This window comes from Pelecanus crispus, chromosome 11 (assembly GCF_030463565.1).
Source record: "Pelecanus crispus isolate bPelCri1 chromosome 11, bPelCri1.pri, whole genome shotgun sequence".
Lineage (NCBI taxonomy): Eukaryota > Metazoa > Chordata > Aves > Pelecaniformes > Pelecanidae > Pelecanus > Pelecanus crispus.
In genome coordinates this window covers 31,202,015-31,217,583 of record NC_134653.1, presented here as the reverse complement: position 1 = coordinate 31,217,583, position 15,569 = coordinate 31,202,015, and the positions used below count along the sequence as shown (strand labels likewise).

General features: G+C 39.2%; 1 protein-coding gene across 2 annotated transcripts in view; it reads left to right on the top strand.

Annotated features, from left to right (window-relative positions):
- PTPN11 (protein tyrosine phosphatase non-receptor type 11) overlaps positions 1–15,056 on the top strand; it is a 28,962-nt gene extending 13,906 nt beyond the window's left edge. For both annotated transcript variants that reach the window (XM_075718392.1, XM_075718390.1), the window contains exons 7-16: positions 1,133–1,229; positions 1,848–1,927; positions 2,054–2,212; positions 5,448–5,579; positions 6,477–6,631; positions 7,301–7,368; positions 8,039–8,190; positions 11,844–11,956; positions 12,183–12,284; positions 13,333–15,056. In XM_075718392.1, the coding sequence (XP_075574507.1) occupies positions 1,133–1,229; positions 1,848–1,927; positions 2,054–2,212; positions 5,448–5,579; positions 6,477–6,631; positions 7,301–7,368; positions 8,039–8,190; positions 11,844–11,956; positions 12,183–12,252 (1,026 nt within the window). In that variant the 3' untranslated portion in view covers positions 12,253–12,284; positions 13,333–15,056. The remainder of the gene's footprint in view (positions 1–1,132; positions 1,230–1,847; positions 1,928–2,053; positions 2,213–5,447; positions 5,580–6,476; positions 6,632–7,300; positions 7,369–8,038; positions 8,191–11,843; positions 11,957–12,182; positions 12,285–13,332) is intronic.
- Positions 15,057–15,569: the final 513 nt, after the last annotated feature.

Sequence of the window (15,569 nt, the reverse complement as noted above, 5' to 3'; positions counted from 1 at the left end):
TTATTATTATCATTACTATTTTACTTTATTTCAATTATTAAACTGTTCTTATTTCAACCCAGGAGTGTTTCTCACTCTTACTCCTCTGATTCTCTGCCCCATCCCATCGGGGTAGGGGGAGTGAGCAAGCGGCTGTGTGGTGCTGAGTTGCTGGCTGGGGCTAAACCACGACAAGGACTTTTCACTGTGCTTGATACTTAAATACAGTTGCTTGTGTTGATGTGCTTTGCTGGGTTTTCTGTATGCTTCTTCCTCCTCTGTGGCTGTCTAGAGTTGGTCTGGCTGCAGCTTGCAAGGATCTGCTCTTGTGGCATTGCTGTAACACAGCCTTCGTAATCTCAGGGACTTATTTTGGGGGCTTTCCAGCAGTGTTACTACAGACTCGCTGTAGCTGAAGGAGCGGAAGAAGGCTGGTAAGGCCTAGTACAGCTTAGGTGGAGAAGCACTGGATCACAAAGTGCGTTATTCCTTTGTGGGTTGGCAATGTTTTGAATGCATTAGTTACTAATCTTTATCTGTACTAAAGCTAGTGCCGGTTCAGTGGAAATTTTTTAACTCCTTATCTGCCTGATTCATCAAAAAGGAGAAATGCAATAGTACCCCTACCTTTTATGCTTGGTGAGCAAAACCTAGTGATAAATACGTTTATTTGGACCTGCTCTGTAGAATGCTGCTTGTGTTACTTGGTTTATTTCATGTGCCTTTTAAGGTGCCAGATTTCCACAGACAAAATTTTGTTGTGGTCCTTTGTAACCAGTTAAGTTTTCCTTGCAAAGTGTTTAACAGCTAAAAGCTTTAAGGGACTAACTTGTGTATGCTTGGTCAGAACACTATCATGAAGACTTGCTAGTTATAGTTTGTTATTTAAAGAAGCTTTGAATTCATAGCTGTTTATAATTATCAGGTGGAAAATAGCCTGCCTTGTCACTTGTGCTCCTGTATTTCTTATATACTTTGGAAGCAATGCTGTACTAAGTCTGAATGGAGAAATCCAGTATACTTCCCTCTTTCTCTGACTGTCTTGCATTAGAACCAAGTATTATCATTTTTGTGAGAAAGGATCGCTATAATGATGGTGAAACAGTCCATACTGCTTTTATTAAAACCAGTTTTTTGTGCTTTTTTCATTTAGACTTTACAGCAGCAAGAATGCAAGCTTCTCTATAGTCGTAAAGAAGGTCAGCGTCAAGAAAACAAAAACAAAAATAGATACAAAAACATTTTACCCTGTAAGTATTGATTTCTTTCATTATAATGTAAGCCTGCTACTTTTCTATGCTTTATTTTCTTAGCTCATAAATACAGGGTTAATTAATCACCACTGTGCTTTTTCTTCTCTTTAGTGATAATTTCCCCTCTTATGTTGTCAGTATTAGCCCATGCAATTTCCAATTTGTGTTCAAACACTTGCACTTTGTAGATACCAGCATTTCTATTCCCAAATACTGTTTTTATCTTCAGCTTTTATTTAAAAGCGTCACATCCCTAAACTGTTATTCAGCAAACTGGAATGCTTAAATTTAAGAGGATTAATTTGTAGTACAAAACTGCATGGCGCAAATCCAGTGGCTATTTGCCTTGACTTAGTGCTTGACTGTCCATGTACTCATGAGTTACTAGGGGTCTTGAATACTTATTTTGATCTAGCTTGTTATGAATTGGCCACTTGTTTTAAGAAATGGCAAAGGAGGAAAGGTTGACTATTCTAGCTGCTAATTTACTGAGTTTGATAACTTAATAGCTTCTGGTAGCAATAAGAAATGTACCTGTCTGTGGGATATTTAAAAATAGCTGTGTGTTCACAACTGTAGAATGCAAGTGCTTAACGTGCATATATATTCTTCTAGTTGATCATACCAGAGTTGTTCTACATGATGGTGATCCAAATGAACCTGTTTCAGACTATATCAATGCTAATATTATTATGGTAAGTATATTCCTACCTACAGGAATCTTGTTAGCACAGCACATATCTACTCTTTAATGCACTCACCTAAATCCAAGTTAGTCTTGTAACCATCTGTCACCATTTGTTAAATTGTTTTTTCTCTAGCCTGAGTTTGAAACCAAGTGCAACAACTCAAAGCCAAAAAAAAGCTACATTGCTACTCAAGGTTGCCTGCAGAATACAGTGAATGATTTTTGGAGGATGGTGTTCCAGGAGAATTCTCGAGTTATTGTTATGACAACAAAAGAAGTTGAAAGAGGAAAGGTAAAAACAGACTCTCAAACTGGCCTTAGGAAAGGTCATGACATTTGAATGCAAGTAAGGACTAAACTCACTTGGTTGTATTGATTTACATGCTGAAATCTGGTGTGCCACCACTGTCTTTGGAGACCTGGAAGCTGCTGAGTGTCCTTTTTTATTGGTGCCTGTGGGAATAGATATCTTACCCTATCATCAGGCCTCCCTTTTTTAAGGGTTGACTGATTAAATTTTAGCTACTGAAGGTGAATCTATGTATTTTAAAATTATTCGGGGAACGAGGCACTGGAACTCAAGGTGTAGCTAAAAAGGCATTCTGTGTACTTGAAGGGGTAAACTCCCTGTTCCTGTAACAAAAGTATTGCCATTTATTTTAGCTTGCCAAGCTTGTATAGACTTTACTAGAAAAGCAGAATTGTGGGACTTTATTACCATAAGACTGAATTTAGATGATATTGTTTCTTACCTAAAAACTACAATATAATGTGAAAGTTATTGCCCCGGATTCACCTCATTCAAGTCACGTTTACTAGACTCTACTAGAATGCTGGTCTGTCTTCTGGCTTTACTTTCTATGCTTGAATTTGATAACATTCTTATTACATGCTGAGCTAGTGATTACAACTGAAACTGTACCTGGTTAGGAATCCCTCAAACAGATTTAGCACTTTTATTCCTAAAGTCAGGTCCTTTGCCTTTGACTGCCCTGGTCTGCATGAAGACAGCTGCCTCTTCAGTGTCAGGAATCTGTAAGCCCCTTGTGAACAAATCTGGCAGTATTTAATACTATGAAAGAGGAAATTTTCCTGCAACGGTGTATCCCAAGAACCTGCATTTTACCTTTAAAGTGTAGAGTTTTGTCTTATTCACCGTCTTCTGGCAAATCTGAGGCTATTACTTTGTTTCTGGGTTCTAATGACACATGGCAGGAAAGCATAGGAAATAGTTGAATACTGATATTCTGGCAATGGTCACATACTGCTTCCTGTATATAGTATAGTTTTATCTTTGGAATGTGCTGCTTCTGATCTTTTTTCTGTTTGGTAAACAGTTTCTGTTCTCTTTTTTGGGGTTTTTTTTTGGGGGGGGGGGTTGCCCCTTAAGTTTCTCTGCTTTTTCCACATACCATTGTCCACCTTTTTCAATAATCTGATGATCTGCTTCTGAATGGAAAGCTGTTGTCTTGTTAGATGAACGTCACTTTTGGGAAAAAAAAAAAAAGGAATTGAAAGCATAGCTAATGTTTTTCTATGGGTGACTGATAATTGCGGGTGTTCCTTACCACTGCTGCAAAAAAAGAGGCTTTGTATATATGTACTGAAAGCAAATAGCAGTGGACTTCATGGGCTTCTCTTCCTAATCTAGGTATGAAAGCTGCCATTAGTGGTGTTTATAGAAACCATTAGACTCTGTCTTGGGGATTTTTTTTTAGGCTTTGTAAACTTCTGCCCATTCGTCACCCTTATAAAGGGGCATGATTTGTGTTTCCTTCCTGAGAATGAACTGAAGGAGGGAGAAGCTACCCCTTTCCAGTGACCTTCCTCTTAGATCTTTCTCTTGAAGAAGAGAAATAAATTATGGGGTTGTTTTGGAGGAGTTGACTTGAATACACTTAGTACACTTTTTTGGATAACCTACAGAATGGTCTGTGCTCCTCTGAAGTTTCTCCATGATTCTTTCCAAATTCTGCTAAGCCTGTTTTCTGTGCTCTGGCTCTATAAAACGTTTTAATATCTGGTTACTTAATCAGTGCTGCATGCATTGATTTTTTTTTTTATATTTTTTTTTTCCTTTTTCTTGATGCCTATTTCACTTCTTCAAGAATTGCAAATAACAGTCCTGATATAAAATAAAAGCTTTTTATCTCAGGCCAAGATGCTTTCAGATCTGCAGGAAGGAGAGAAGTCTCTACATCAGAGATGACTTCAAGAGCATGTTGCCTAAGGAAGTGAGGCACTATGGAACATCTCAGATCTGCACAGAGTTCTGAATATGCTTTAGAATGCACTGTAGCAGCAGCAAATACTTACAAATTAAAATAGTGGTGTTCTGGAGGCAGTCCATTGAGTTGATAATACATGCATCCACTCTATCAGACTAAAGCTTGTTTTAGCATTGTGTGTTACTGTTCAGACTTGCTATACCAACTGCTCTTGTGTTCAGAGTTCTGTATTGAAACTGCAAGTTGTGTTGGCATACGCTAAGATGAACATCTTTTCTTTAGCTTGTACCTTTTTGGAGATGGCAGGGAAAGAGGGCAAAAGTAACAGAAAAACATCTTGTTGCCTAAGTAGGCTGCAAAGCATGTGTTCTATCATCTCTTGCTGTATCTTGTGTTGGCAGAAGGAACTTTCTTGTTGCCGTGTTTTCTCATAAATATGCAGTAGTAACTGCAAATAGGAAATGTTTCTCTGTAGTACTTGGTGTTTGGTCTGCACTTGCTATTGCTGGAAGCTGCATCTATATACCCACTATAACATCTCATTGAATACTGTGTGGACTTGTATTACATTCACAGGCTAACAGGAGTCACTCTTTCCTGAGCTTTTACAGGAACCAAATGAAAGTAGTAATAGGTGAACCCTTTCTTCAGTGGATGGAATATATCCCCGGCCAAAGATAAACTTGAGAGAGAAGCAGCATACCAAAAGCTCTAAATTTCAAAACCTACAGACACAGGAGGTTTCAGTCCCCTGCCACTGGAAGCAATTCTTTGTTGCTTTGGTGATTGAATTAGGGAGTTATGTTAGCCCTTTCTGCTCTAAGTAATGAAAAAGCAAGCATCCAAGTTACATTTCTGCTAAAAACTGCTTATACCTTTGACTTGTATTTATTTTGCAGGCTGTTGGGTTTTGATTGTAGAATAGCCTGTAAGGCTACAGCATTCCACTGGAAATTCTCCATATTTTGAAACCCATAGCTGGGTGGAGATACAAGTAACAGTATTTTATTCTCCGGGTTTTGAAACTATCAAGGCAAAGCAGGTACTAAGATGATCGTGAAAGCTGCTAAAAGGAGAGATTGCCTGTACCTGTTTGAAATCATCCAGTGGTTGTTACAGGGGAGAGAAACTTCCCCCTAAAATGTACTTTACCTTGTCAGCTAGCTGTCCAATTGGCGCTTGTAATTGTCCTCTACATATTCAGAAATGAAAGCTTCAGAAATGTGTTTGTTAACCAGTTTACGAACCAGCCTTTCTTCTTACTGATCACTCCTTTTTCTTTTTTTTTAAATTTTGCAGAGTAAGTGCGTCAAGTACTGGCCTGATGAATATTCCCTGAAGGAGTACGGTGTTATGCGTGTTAGGAATGTTAAGGAGAGTGCAGCACACGATTACACACTAAGAGAACTTAAGCTTTCTAAAGTTGGGCAAGTAAGTATTTTAGTAACTCTGTCCTTTTAATTTGGGTTGCAGATCACAAAAAAAATTTGCAGAAATAGACTGTTTCTTTGGAATCAATGAAAGCACTAAGAGATTAATAAATTGAGCCCTGTCTCTTTCTTTGAAGCTCCAGGTTTAGTTCCATACATCTTTCTCTTTGTCCTTGAGATAATTGAAGATTCTTATACCTAAGCATTTTTTGGCAGAAGATGCACGGCTGCAGGGCTTTGAGGAAATCTGGAAAGAGGGACAATGCTTTGAAGTAATCACACTGAAGTCTAGCTGGCATTTGCTCCCTTTCATGGAGATGGTTGTGCTAGAAAGAGATCGTTGTATGTGAATCTAGTATGTAGAAAGAACATTTAAGGGAAGGAATACAAAAGATGAGGAAGGAAACAGTTAACTACTGTGGAAATAGCACTTCCTTGTTAGGGAACAATTTGGATCAGGGTGCAAAACAAATTGTGTAAGAAGCAAATAAGCAGGATGTATTAGATTGGTATGTCCATGGGATGGAACTGAGTGGGAAGAAGTGCCTAAGGTAAGTGCCACTAGGTATGAATGATGAGTATGACAGATGAAGGTCCTTCGCTGTTGGTCACCCTCAGACAGAACTTTGCCATGGCTTCTAAAGGGGAAGGTGGAAATGTTCTTGGAAACAACTGCATGAGAAAGAGGGAGCTGAGGAAGCAAGTGGTTCAATTGACTCGTCAGGCCAGGAAGAACTCTGGCTCATTGCATCCTTTAAGAGAGTTGTGGTGCTGTGGATACTGAGCAGCAGGTTGGATATGCCACTTTCCGATCTGACTCAACTTTGCCACATAAGTGCTTTTAGCTGGGTTTTGATCTGAAAGATTTTGTTTTCACATGTTGGCATCTTCCTTCCAGGGGAACACAGAGAGAACAGTCTGGCAATATCACTTCAGAACTTGGCCTGATCATGGAGTCCCAAGTGACCCTGGTGGTGTACTAGACTTTCTAGAGGAGGTGCACCATAAGCAGGAGAGCATTTCTGATGCAGGACCAGTTGTGGTCCACTGCAGGTATGGTGGTGCACTATGCCTCTCCTGCTACTACTCTCTAGGTCTTTGGACTTCTGTTGGATGTTGGATTTTTTTTGTGGGGGGAGGGCGGGACTGAAAAATTTAAAAGATTATAATTTCCCCCTGAGAGCTACTCAGACTTTTATCTGTCAAGGTGTTTGTGCTTTGTTTTGTGAAATGTTATGTTCTAGATAGGTGTCAAATGGTTACCTTCTAAGCAGGGTGTCTTTGAGAGTGTGCATCTCTGTACGAATAAACTTCTGGTGGTGTGTGAGAAGGTGGTGCTAGTCTTGGCTAGATGTGTTTCAGGTTGCAGGATCACGGGAGTTCTAGTCTCCCATCCCACCTCTTGTGAGTGCTCTTTCCTCAGTCTTGGCTTATAAATGAGATACTTTTTATAGGGCAAGGAAACATTAGATCTGACCTTGTTTTTTTCTGATTGAAGGATGTTAATAAACACTGAGGTATAGAAGTGCTGTTACGACTTCTGTCTCTTCCATGTTAAGTTGATTAGGTCTCTAGTTACTTTTGGCTGTGTGGCTTGGTTTGACTGGCTATGATTTGGAGGTCTAATGTCTCTTATTATTGGACTATTACTTGTATTAGTGTTTTGGTGTCTGTTCAGAAAGAGCAAAACAATTAACTTTTTTTTTCCTTCTCTTTTTACAGTGCTGGGATTGGGCGAACAGGAACTTTCATTGTGATTGATATTCTTATTGACATAATCAGAGAAAAAGGTAGGTTCCCCCCACTTTTATTTTCCTGTGGGACATTGACAGATACCTCACAGTAAAACAATAGGAGTGTTGATAGAATAGAGGATTCTAGTGATGCTACAAAGTAGGTGTATGTGTTTGCAATAGAAGGGACTTGCTCACTCCTCTTGACTTAGCTGGAACCAAAGTGCTGAAATCCCACTCCAGTTCAGCATAATGAAAACTTTCAACTGAGGATTAGCCAGGAGTCTGATTATGTTTTCCTTCTTATTATTTTTATTATTTATTTTTCTTTTAAAATCATTCATGAGTGTGTCATGTACTGTCAATGTACTCGTGCCCGCTGAATTTGAGTAACTTGTTTTCAGAGAACAGTGTTGTATTTATGTATAAACTGCCAAAAACACTACCTCAGCATGTATGTTGAGCTAGGTTGCATTTAAAGTCATCTTGGAACAGTGTGAAGTGATGGCAGTTTTCTCCCCCAGGACAACTTTCCACATTATGCTACAGTTCCACAGGTCTGTGTATGAGTAGTCAAGGACGAATCCTCTGTGTTAAATGTTAGCAGTCTTGCTTATTGCGAGGTCATTCAACTACGCTGTGTTCTGCCGGAAGATGAGGCCAGTCTCTCCTCCAAAGATGAAGTTTATTTCACTGTTCTTAACATGATGATGATGATTCTTCCTAGGTGTGGACTGTGATATTGATGTTCCAAAGACCATTCAGATGGTGAGATCGCAACGGTCAGGAATGGTTCAGACAGAAGCACAGTACAGATTTATTTACATGGCAGTACAGCACTACATTGAAACGCTACAGCGCAGAATTGAAGAGGAGCAGGTATATTTGTCCTAGAGTATAAAATGTTACACAGGAACATGTTGTCATTGGAACAGGGAGCAGAGTTGCTCGTTTGCTGCCTGTTACTTTTGGAAACCCTGTTCAGAGAAGTTAGCCTATATGTCAATTCATTATGCTTAAGAATTACTTGAACTATTAGGTGGAATTAGAAAACTGTAAAATAGAAACAGTGTGTTTGGCCACTTGCAGAGGAAGAAAATCATCAGTCTGATGGGCTTCTCCAAATGACTGCAGCTGGTGCTGCTTTACCTTCCATGAAAATGCTTGCATGTATGGGATCCTGTCCCCCAGTCCCTGCACCCCAGTTCTCAAATTCCCTTAATATTATCTAGTTTTCTGTGCAGGAAGGAAAAAAGATAAGGCTCTGTCAAATAATACAGAACCTTGTGCTCTATTGAACTTTAAAGAGATTTCCAATCTGTTAACTGTATTTCTAAAGTATGATATTCAAATGCTAGTAGCTCTAAATGTATTTTGGAGTCTTAAATTACATGTTTGTTAGTAAGAGGTAAGTATATTGGACTGAAAGATTGAAGAATGAGTGTGGTGATCTTGCAGTAGTGTCCAACAAAAAGCAGTTAGAGGAGTGATTTGGTGTGATAAGACGAGAAAAGTTTTGGAATATGTGGTGACAACCACAGGACCTTCACCTCTCTCTTCCTGTTTAAGTACTTCATTGCACTCAAGTTTTGCAGTCATTTACAGAAGTTACCTTGTCTTGTAATAAAGAACTGACGTTCTACTCACTGTTGCTTTCATTCTCTGCCCTAACCTTTGGTCATCTGGGATTTTTATCTTTTTGCTTCAGAATTTCAGTATCTTTCCTTCTGCAGCTGGCTTGCTGCTCAGAAGGAGATAAACCCACACAACTGATCAGGCAGATGTGGGGAGCTGCGTGATTAGCGCAGTGCCAGGTGTGAGATGTAATCCCTGTTTAGAGATGGAGTGTGCCAGCTCGGGCTTGGCACTCTTGTGTGGCTTCTTGCTGCTTTGGAGTTTGACAGAGCTTATTTTATATTTGCCTACATGATGTAGATGCACTGTTCAGCAGAGAGGATAGAGACTTTATTCCTTTCCCCAGGACACCTGCTGTGTGCTCTGAGGGTGATTAGACACAAAGTGAAGAACAAGAAATCCCTTGGGTGCACTGTTTTTTTTTCCTGGCTTTGTTGCCTCACTTCACCTTAGAGCTCTCTCATATCTCTGTGTGTGTAATTATGCAAGCTTTGTATCCTCAGCTTTTTGAATATGGTCTCTTTCTGCTGCTGCTGTTTACAAAGTGGGTCTGTAACTCTCTCTTGCTCATTGTAATGGGTTTTGAATAGTATTTTGTTATTGAGGGGAGCAGCATATTTCTCCTATAGTGATGAGGCTCAGTTAGTTATGTTTCATCCTCTATTCCATTACTAGCTCAGAAGGCACAGGTATAAAAGTTTAAGAAACTGGAAACAGAACATTGTTTTACCTCAGGAGGTCTTGACCTATAACAAGGGCTAGTGGCAGTTATAGGCATAAAACAATACCGAACTTTTCAGACAAAAGCAGAGCTATGTGGTGACTATAGGAACTAATGTCCTGAAAAAACCATGGTGAATTTAGAATGCTCCAAAGCATTTTGATAGAGCAGGAAAAGATTGGCTGAGTAGAGTAGTAGAATACTGTAAGGAATGCTTGAGTGTCACCCCAAAAAGATAGTTGGGAATAAAATGCTGTGTTTTGAGAAACTTTAACTTCTGGAACCTTCTTCTCTCTACACTTGCTTTGATTGCAGTTACAAACAGTAAAACCTGAAAGTTGGAAAAAAAAGTGGTGAGGTGAGTTAGGGCACCTGTATAGGAAAGAGTACGGGGTTGTGCTCCCCATCTGCTTTTCAATCTGGATGAACACAAGCCGGCTCTGATAAGACATAAGGTAGTGACATTAGCTAGCCTGTTGTCATGCAGGACTTAACCAACTGGGCTGAAGAAGTGGATATGTGAATAGCTGCATCTGGTCACATAGATATGTCTGATTTTTGTTTATATTCAGGAAGAATTTCCCTCCTCTGCTAGCATTCTCTCTTGCATTGCAATGCTGAGAGCCTCAAGGTTTCATAGCGTTAAGTGTTGCGTTAAATATTGCCCATCTTCTTACAAGCGTAGAAGAAAAGCAAAGTAAATTTGTTTTAGGGTTTGTTTTTTCCTGTGGAAATGTGTCTATATCTACATCTAGGAAACAAGTAGTTCTTACCACGTTTCTTAATAGAAATATCCTTTCTGAATTAGAAAGGATAATTACAGTGAATTAAGTGAAAGGAAGAGAAGCCAGCTATCTACTTTTTCTTGGCTTGTTTTAGCTATTTCAGTCAGCTTAAGTAATAGAACTGACTGATTCTTTTAAAATTGCTTTTACTGTTCAGTTCATCTGTAACTTGAACTGCTATTCATCATCCAGTTTGGGGGGGAGGGCATGTGTGTAGAAATCAAGCCCTAGTTTTGGGCTTTAGAATATTATTGGCAGGTGAGGGGTTTGTACCCATAACACTGTGGAATGCAGCAGAGTTTGAACCTTTGCGTTTTATTTAAGTCTTACTTTTTAGCTTTAACCTTCCAGGTAATTGATGTGGACTGGTGGTCTATTTGAAAGTGATTTGTCAGGAGTGAGTAGGAGGCTGAAAGTGGAGAAGTTCAGTAAAATAACAGAACAAGTTGAGCAAGTTTTGAGCAAGTCTCAGAAGGCTGTCTTGGAAAAACTTCAACCTACATTGCTATACAGAGCGTTCTTAATGGAAACTCAGCAGCCAGATCTCCCCAGAGGCTCTGACAACCTCTGTTGTGAGATTGATTCAGGCCAGTTATTTAGTACTTGTTCGAGCATTTAAAAAAAAAAAAAAAAACCAAACCAAAAAAAACCCCCCACAACCCCCCAAAAACAACCAAAAGAAACCCAAACCCCAAAAAGCCCAGTACCCTGTACAATTTTGAAATGGGGCTTTAATTTATATGTAGGTTTCAGTGTACGCATGTGTTGTGCATGTTTGTCTTTTGAAAATTAGGAAAGCCATATCCGCTTTCTTTCCTAGTGTAGCTTTGCTTGCTGGAGCCTTCAGTATCTTTAGATGAATGCCAGCGCAATTGGCTGCAGCTTGTAACATATGCTGCAGAATACAAATAACAGCTTGGGTTCTTTTTATATCAAACCTAATGGGCTAAGATGTTATTTTATTAGAGATCTTGCAAACAATGTTGTTACTCATTTGGCCACATCTCCAAGCTGGAAATAGGGTCAGTGGGAAGCCCACTGGCTGGTACTGTCTATTAAAGAATGACGTGGTTTCTTCTGCCAAGTAAGATGAAGATTGTGTATGAGTGCTGGTTTGTAAGGTTGGTACATTCTGCTGGAGATGGTGGTGGAAAGAGGAATATTGAACAGTGAGGCTTTTCAGGTCTTGTAACAAATAGCTAAAGCCAACCTTTAGGTCTTATCCATATTGTGTGTGTTATCTACAGAATTGAACTCTCTTCTGTTCATGGACAAACATGAATCTTCTAAAAACATACATAATTAGTTATACATGTAATTTCTGCACTACTTCAATGTTGGTTTCTGTTAGTAGTTAAAAACCTGGCTTTTTGTTGTGTTTTGCTTCACAGAAGAGTAAGAGAAAAGGTCACGAATACACAAACATTAAATATTCTTTATCGGACCAGACAAGTGGGGATCAGAGCCCTCTTCCACCCTGTACCCCAACCCCAACGTGTCCAGAGTAAGTTCACTTCTGTTGTTAGTGTGTGAATTTTGAACCCTACTAACTAATCTTCAGGGTTCTTGAATGAGAATGAGTTATGACAGAATCTGCCCTAGACTGTTGCCCTGTGCTTTGCTCTTAAAATAAATTGAGCAAAATAAATTGACACTGAATTATATTGCGTGTACAAACGTGGTTTTCTCAAACTACATTCTTCAGACTGTAAATATTTTTTTCATTTCAGAATGAGAGAAGATAGTGCTAGAGTATATGAAAATGTGGGGCTGATGCAACAGCAGAAAAGTTTCAGATGAGAGAATGTACAGAGACTTCCATGCAAGGGCAGGTATGTATGTTCAGGCGTGAGTGTGCATATCCAGCCTGGAGTTGTGGGGTTTGGAGAAAATATACACAAAACCGAACTATGAGAAGAACTATAGGAAGGACTTTCTAATGCCTGAAATGCTGTAATCTGTCCCTTTTAGGGCATTTAAATTCCAGAAGCTAATTTTGATTGAGTTGCATCTATGCTACCCTTGCAAAACAACGTGGAATATTAGCTTGGTAGTTTGGCCTTTGTTCTTATGTCACTGGTGAGTCAGGACGTAAGTTGGAAGTCTTTATTATTCAGGAGACTGAAATTCTGCATGCTAGCAGAAGATGCGTAGCAATTACAGTCTGAATTTTCCATGTCTTTTATAAGTGATCTTTGCTCCTGGTCGATGCTAAGGATTTGTGTGCATCTAAAGAGATTCAAAGAACACTTAATCTCATCCTCAGCCTCATTAAAGATGCAATGAGCAAGTTTACTGCTGTGCCTGTGTGGTATGAGCAGTTGGTGTAGTATTGTTGTCATACTAGCAAAAATTAAATCCTTGGTTTTGCTGCGATAACAAAGAGTATCTACAGATTTGTATGTTTTAAATATCTGTAATAACTTGGTTCTTGCAATCAGACAACTGAATATATATATAGGTTATTAGCTAATAAGATTATCTGATAGTTCAGTTAATTATCTGTGAATACAGCAAAGGGAGTACCTTTGAATTGAAGGTGTCTTTAGTTATTAACTGCTTTTGGATTCTAATCTAAAGTGTTTTGTCATCTTTCCCCCTGTGTTTTTAAAGACCTCAGAAATCCTATTTTCCCTTTTCTATTTGGTAACTGTAAGTGCGTTTCATCCATTTAGTCCAGGGATCTTCTCCAAGTCTATACACAATCTCATCTTCTACTGCTGAAGTACCACGCAGTTTATAAGCAAGGTTTGAGACTTCTGGTTGATTTTAAGGCTTTCTTGAGTCAAAAATGAGCACTTCTGTATAATGTCAGAATAAGAAATAACTGCTGGGTTTTTTCCTAAATAATTTCTTTTTTCTTCTCCCTTCCTTTCCCAGAAATGAATATGGTTTTTAAAAAGGTCAAGAAAGAGATGGAAGAAGCTTCACATGAGTGGTGAACTCTGAGGGCTTGGTACCTTTTTATTTACGGTTTTAATCCTTCAACAGTAGGCAAAACTTAAGACCATCTAAAGTTGTTTATATCTCTTCTCTCCAATACCTGATTTACAATTGCTCATTTTCCAAATAAAAGGAAATCCTTTCTACAGTGTAGACAACTACTTTGTAGAGTCAGTTTTGAATCCTGCAAACTGTTGGACTGTCATCCATTTGTTTTTTAAATAGTATTTTTGTTTCACAGTATGGCTATTAGTTGGGTTTTTTCCTTATTTGAGCAGTTGTGGGGTTTTGTTGGGGTTTTTTTTGGGGGGGTGGTGGGAGAGCAATGTTATGCATAAATCCGTTACATTAGTGTAAAATACTGATGGGAACAATACTTGATTGTTGGAAAACAGTGGATCACCAGCGTGAATAGAATCAGCTAAATGATAAAATTAGTCCTAATACATTTCAAACTCAGACTGAGTTTCATAGGGGTGAACAGTTATTGATATGAAGGTGCTTTTTTGTCATAACTGATGGCTTTGATTACAACTTAGCTGAGTGGCTGGATGGGCTATTTTTGCATAATTATGCAAGGTAGCCTTTACATCAAACAAAATTTCTTTTACATGATCTCTACCCAAAATAAAATTTACTGTATCTCAAAAGACACAGTGGCCTAGTGGTTTGTGAGGACACTGTCTGTGTTAATTTTGTCTGTTCAAGAGATTGAACTTGTAGAGTTAAGGTATTTGAAAAAGTTGCATGATGACACTTGACAGCATATTAAAAACAGTGAAACAAGTAACCCACTGTGCAGGCTGTTACCTTAGTGTAAGGTAACCCTCTTCCCCTTCTGCTGGGGAGGTGGAAGCTGTTGAGCCTTCTGTTTTTTTAGTAAGGCCTTATGCTAGTGTAAGTGGCTAAATTAAAGTTGTGTGCAGAAAGCAGTGCATGGAAGCTAGCTATCCACTAAAATTGCCTTAGTTGAAAAGGGCAGCACGGGCAGCAAGGCTAGCAGGCTTGTTCTGGTTCGTTTCATCAGGCAGGAGTTTATTACCGTTCTACCTGAAGTGCCTTTCAGAGCTGCATTGAATTTGCTGTCCCTTGTTAGATTAAAAAATTACGTTCATCTGAAACCACTTCTGATTGTTGTCAATGAGACAAAGTCCTCTTCTAGAGACTCTAGAACGAAGAACTGCTGTTAAGCTGCCAATTAATTGGGTTTCTTCGCTTTGTTTGCTCTGTCCAGTTATCTGGACCAGAAGCTCCCCTTGAAGCCATTAGCAGCTGCATGTGTGCATTAATGGCAGAGTCGGTCCCTAGGAGTGGGTACCGGTGGTGTCTTACCAATGTCTTTCCCCATGCTTCTGGGGAAGTTCTGTGACTTAAGTGGTGTTAAGGAGTTATTGCCATTTTCATACAGCAGGTGCATACATTAAATTGCTGTATGCAGGGGTGCAGGGCCAACGGAATTGCGTTATTGGCCTTACTAGTGAAATTATGCTAAAGCCTGGAATGTAATTAATGCAACTTTGTGAAAGGTTAAGTGGGAGATTACATTACCTTTTCCTGAGAGTGCTTTGCAAAATCAAATATTTGAACACTTTGAACTGAATGAAGGTGCTTCTTTAATGTTAAGCAGAATTGTGTTACTTTGCCTGTTGTCCTTTTTGTCTTTTGAGGCTTTGGGTTTTGGGGGGGGGGGGGGGGTTGGTGGTGTGGTTTTTTTTTTTTTTTTAAACTCCTGTCACCAGCATAACATAATATGTGTTTTAATGTCATAGCCTTATACTCGTCATAAATACTTGTGCCCTTTCTAGATCTAATATTTCTAGTCATGATGAGAGAGAAATCTGTTCATTTGGTAGCAAGACACCTATTCTACATCGCCTGCTTCCTCTTCTGTCCCTATTTACAGCTTCATCCTGCTGAACAGGGATCAGTTATATGTGTTGGTATTTGTATAGAGCAATTGACAGCAATTCTACACTTCATACGTTAGAGCAAGGTGGAATGCATGTTCAGGTTTGGAGCTATTCTGCCCCAAACAGAAAAGTCAGGGGAAAAGTCAAGAGAAACGAAGAGAAGGATCCTGAATGAATCTGAACTCTGTTATGATCTCGGTTAATGTGATGTGTCTTAAAAGGTTGACCTGTATAAGCAGCAATCAGTTACGTGGCCATGTGAAG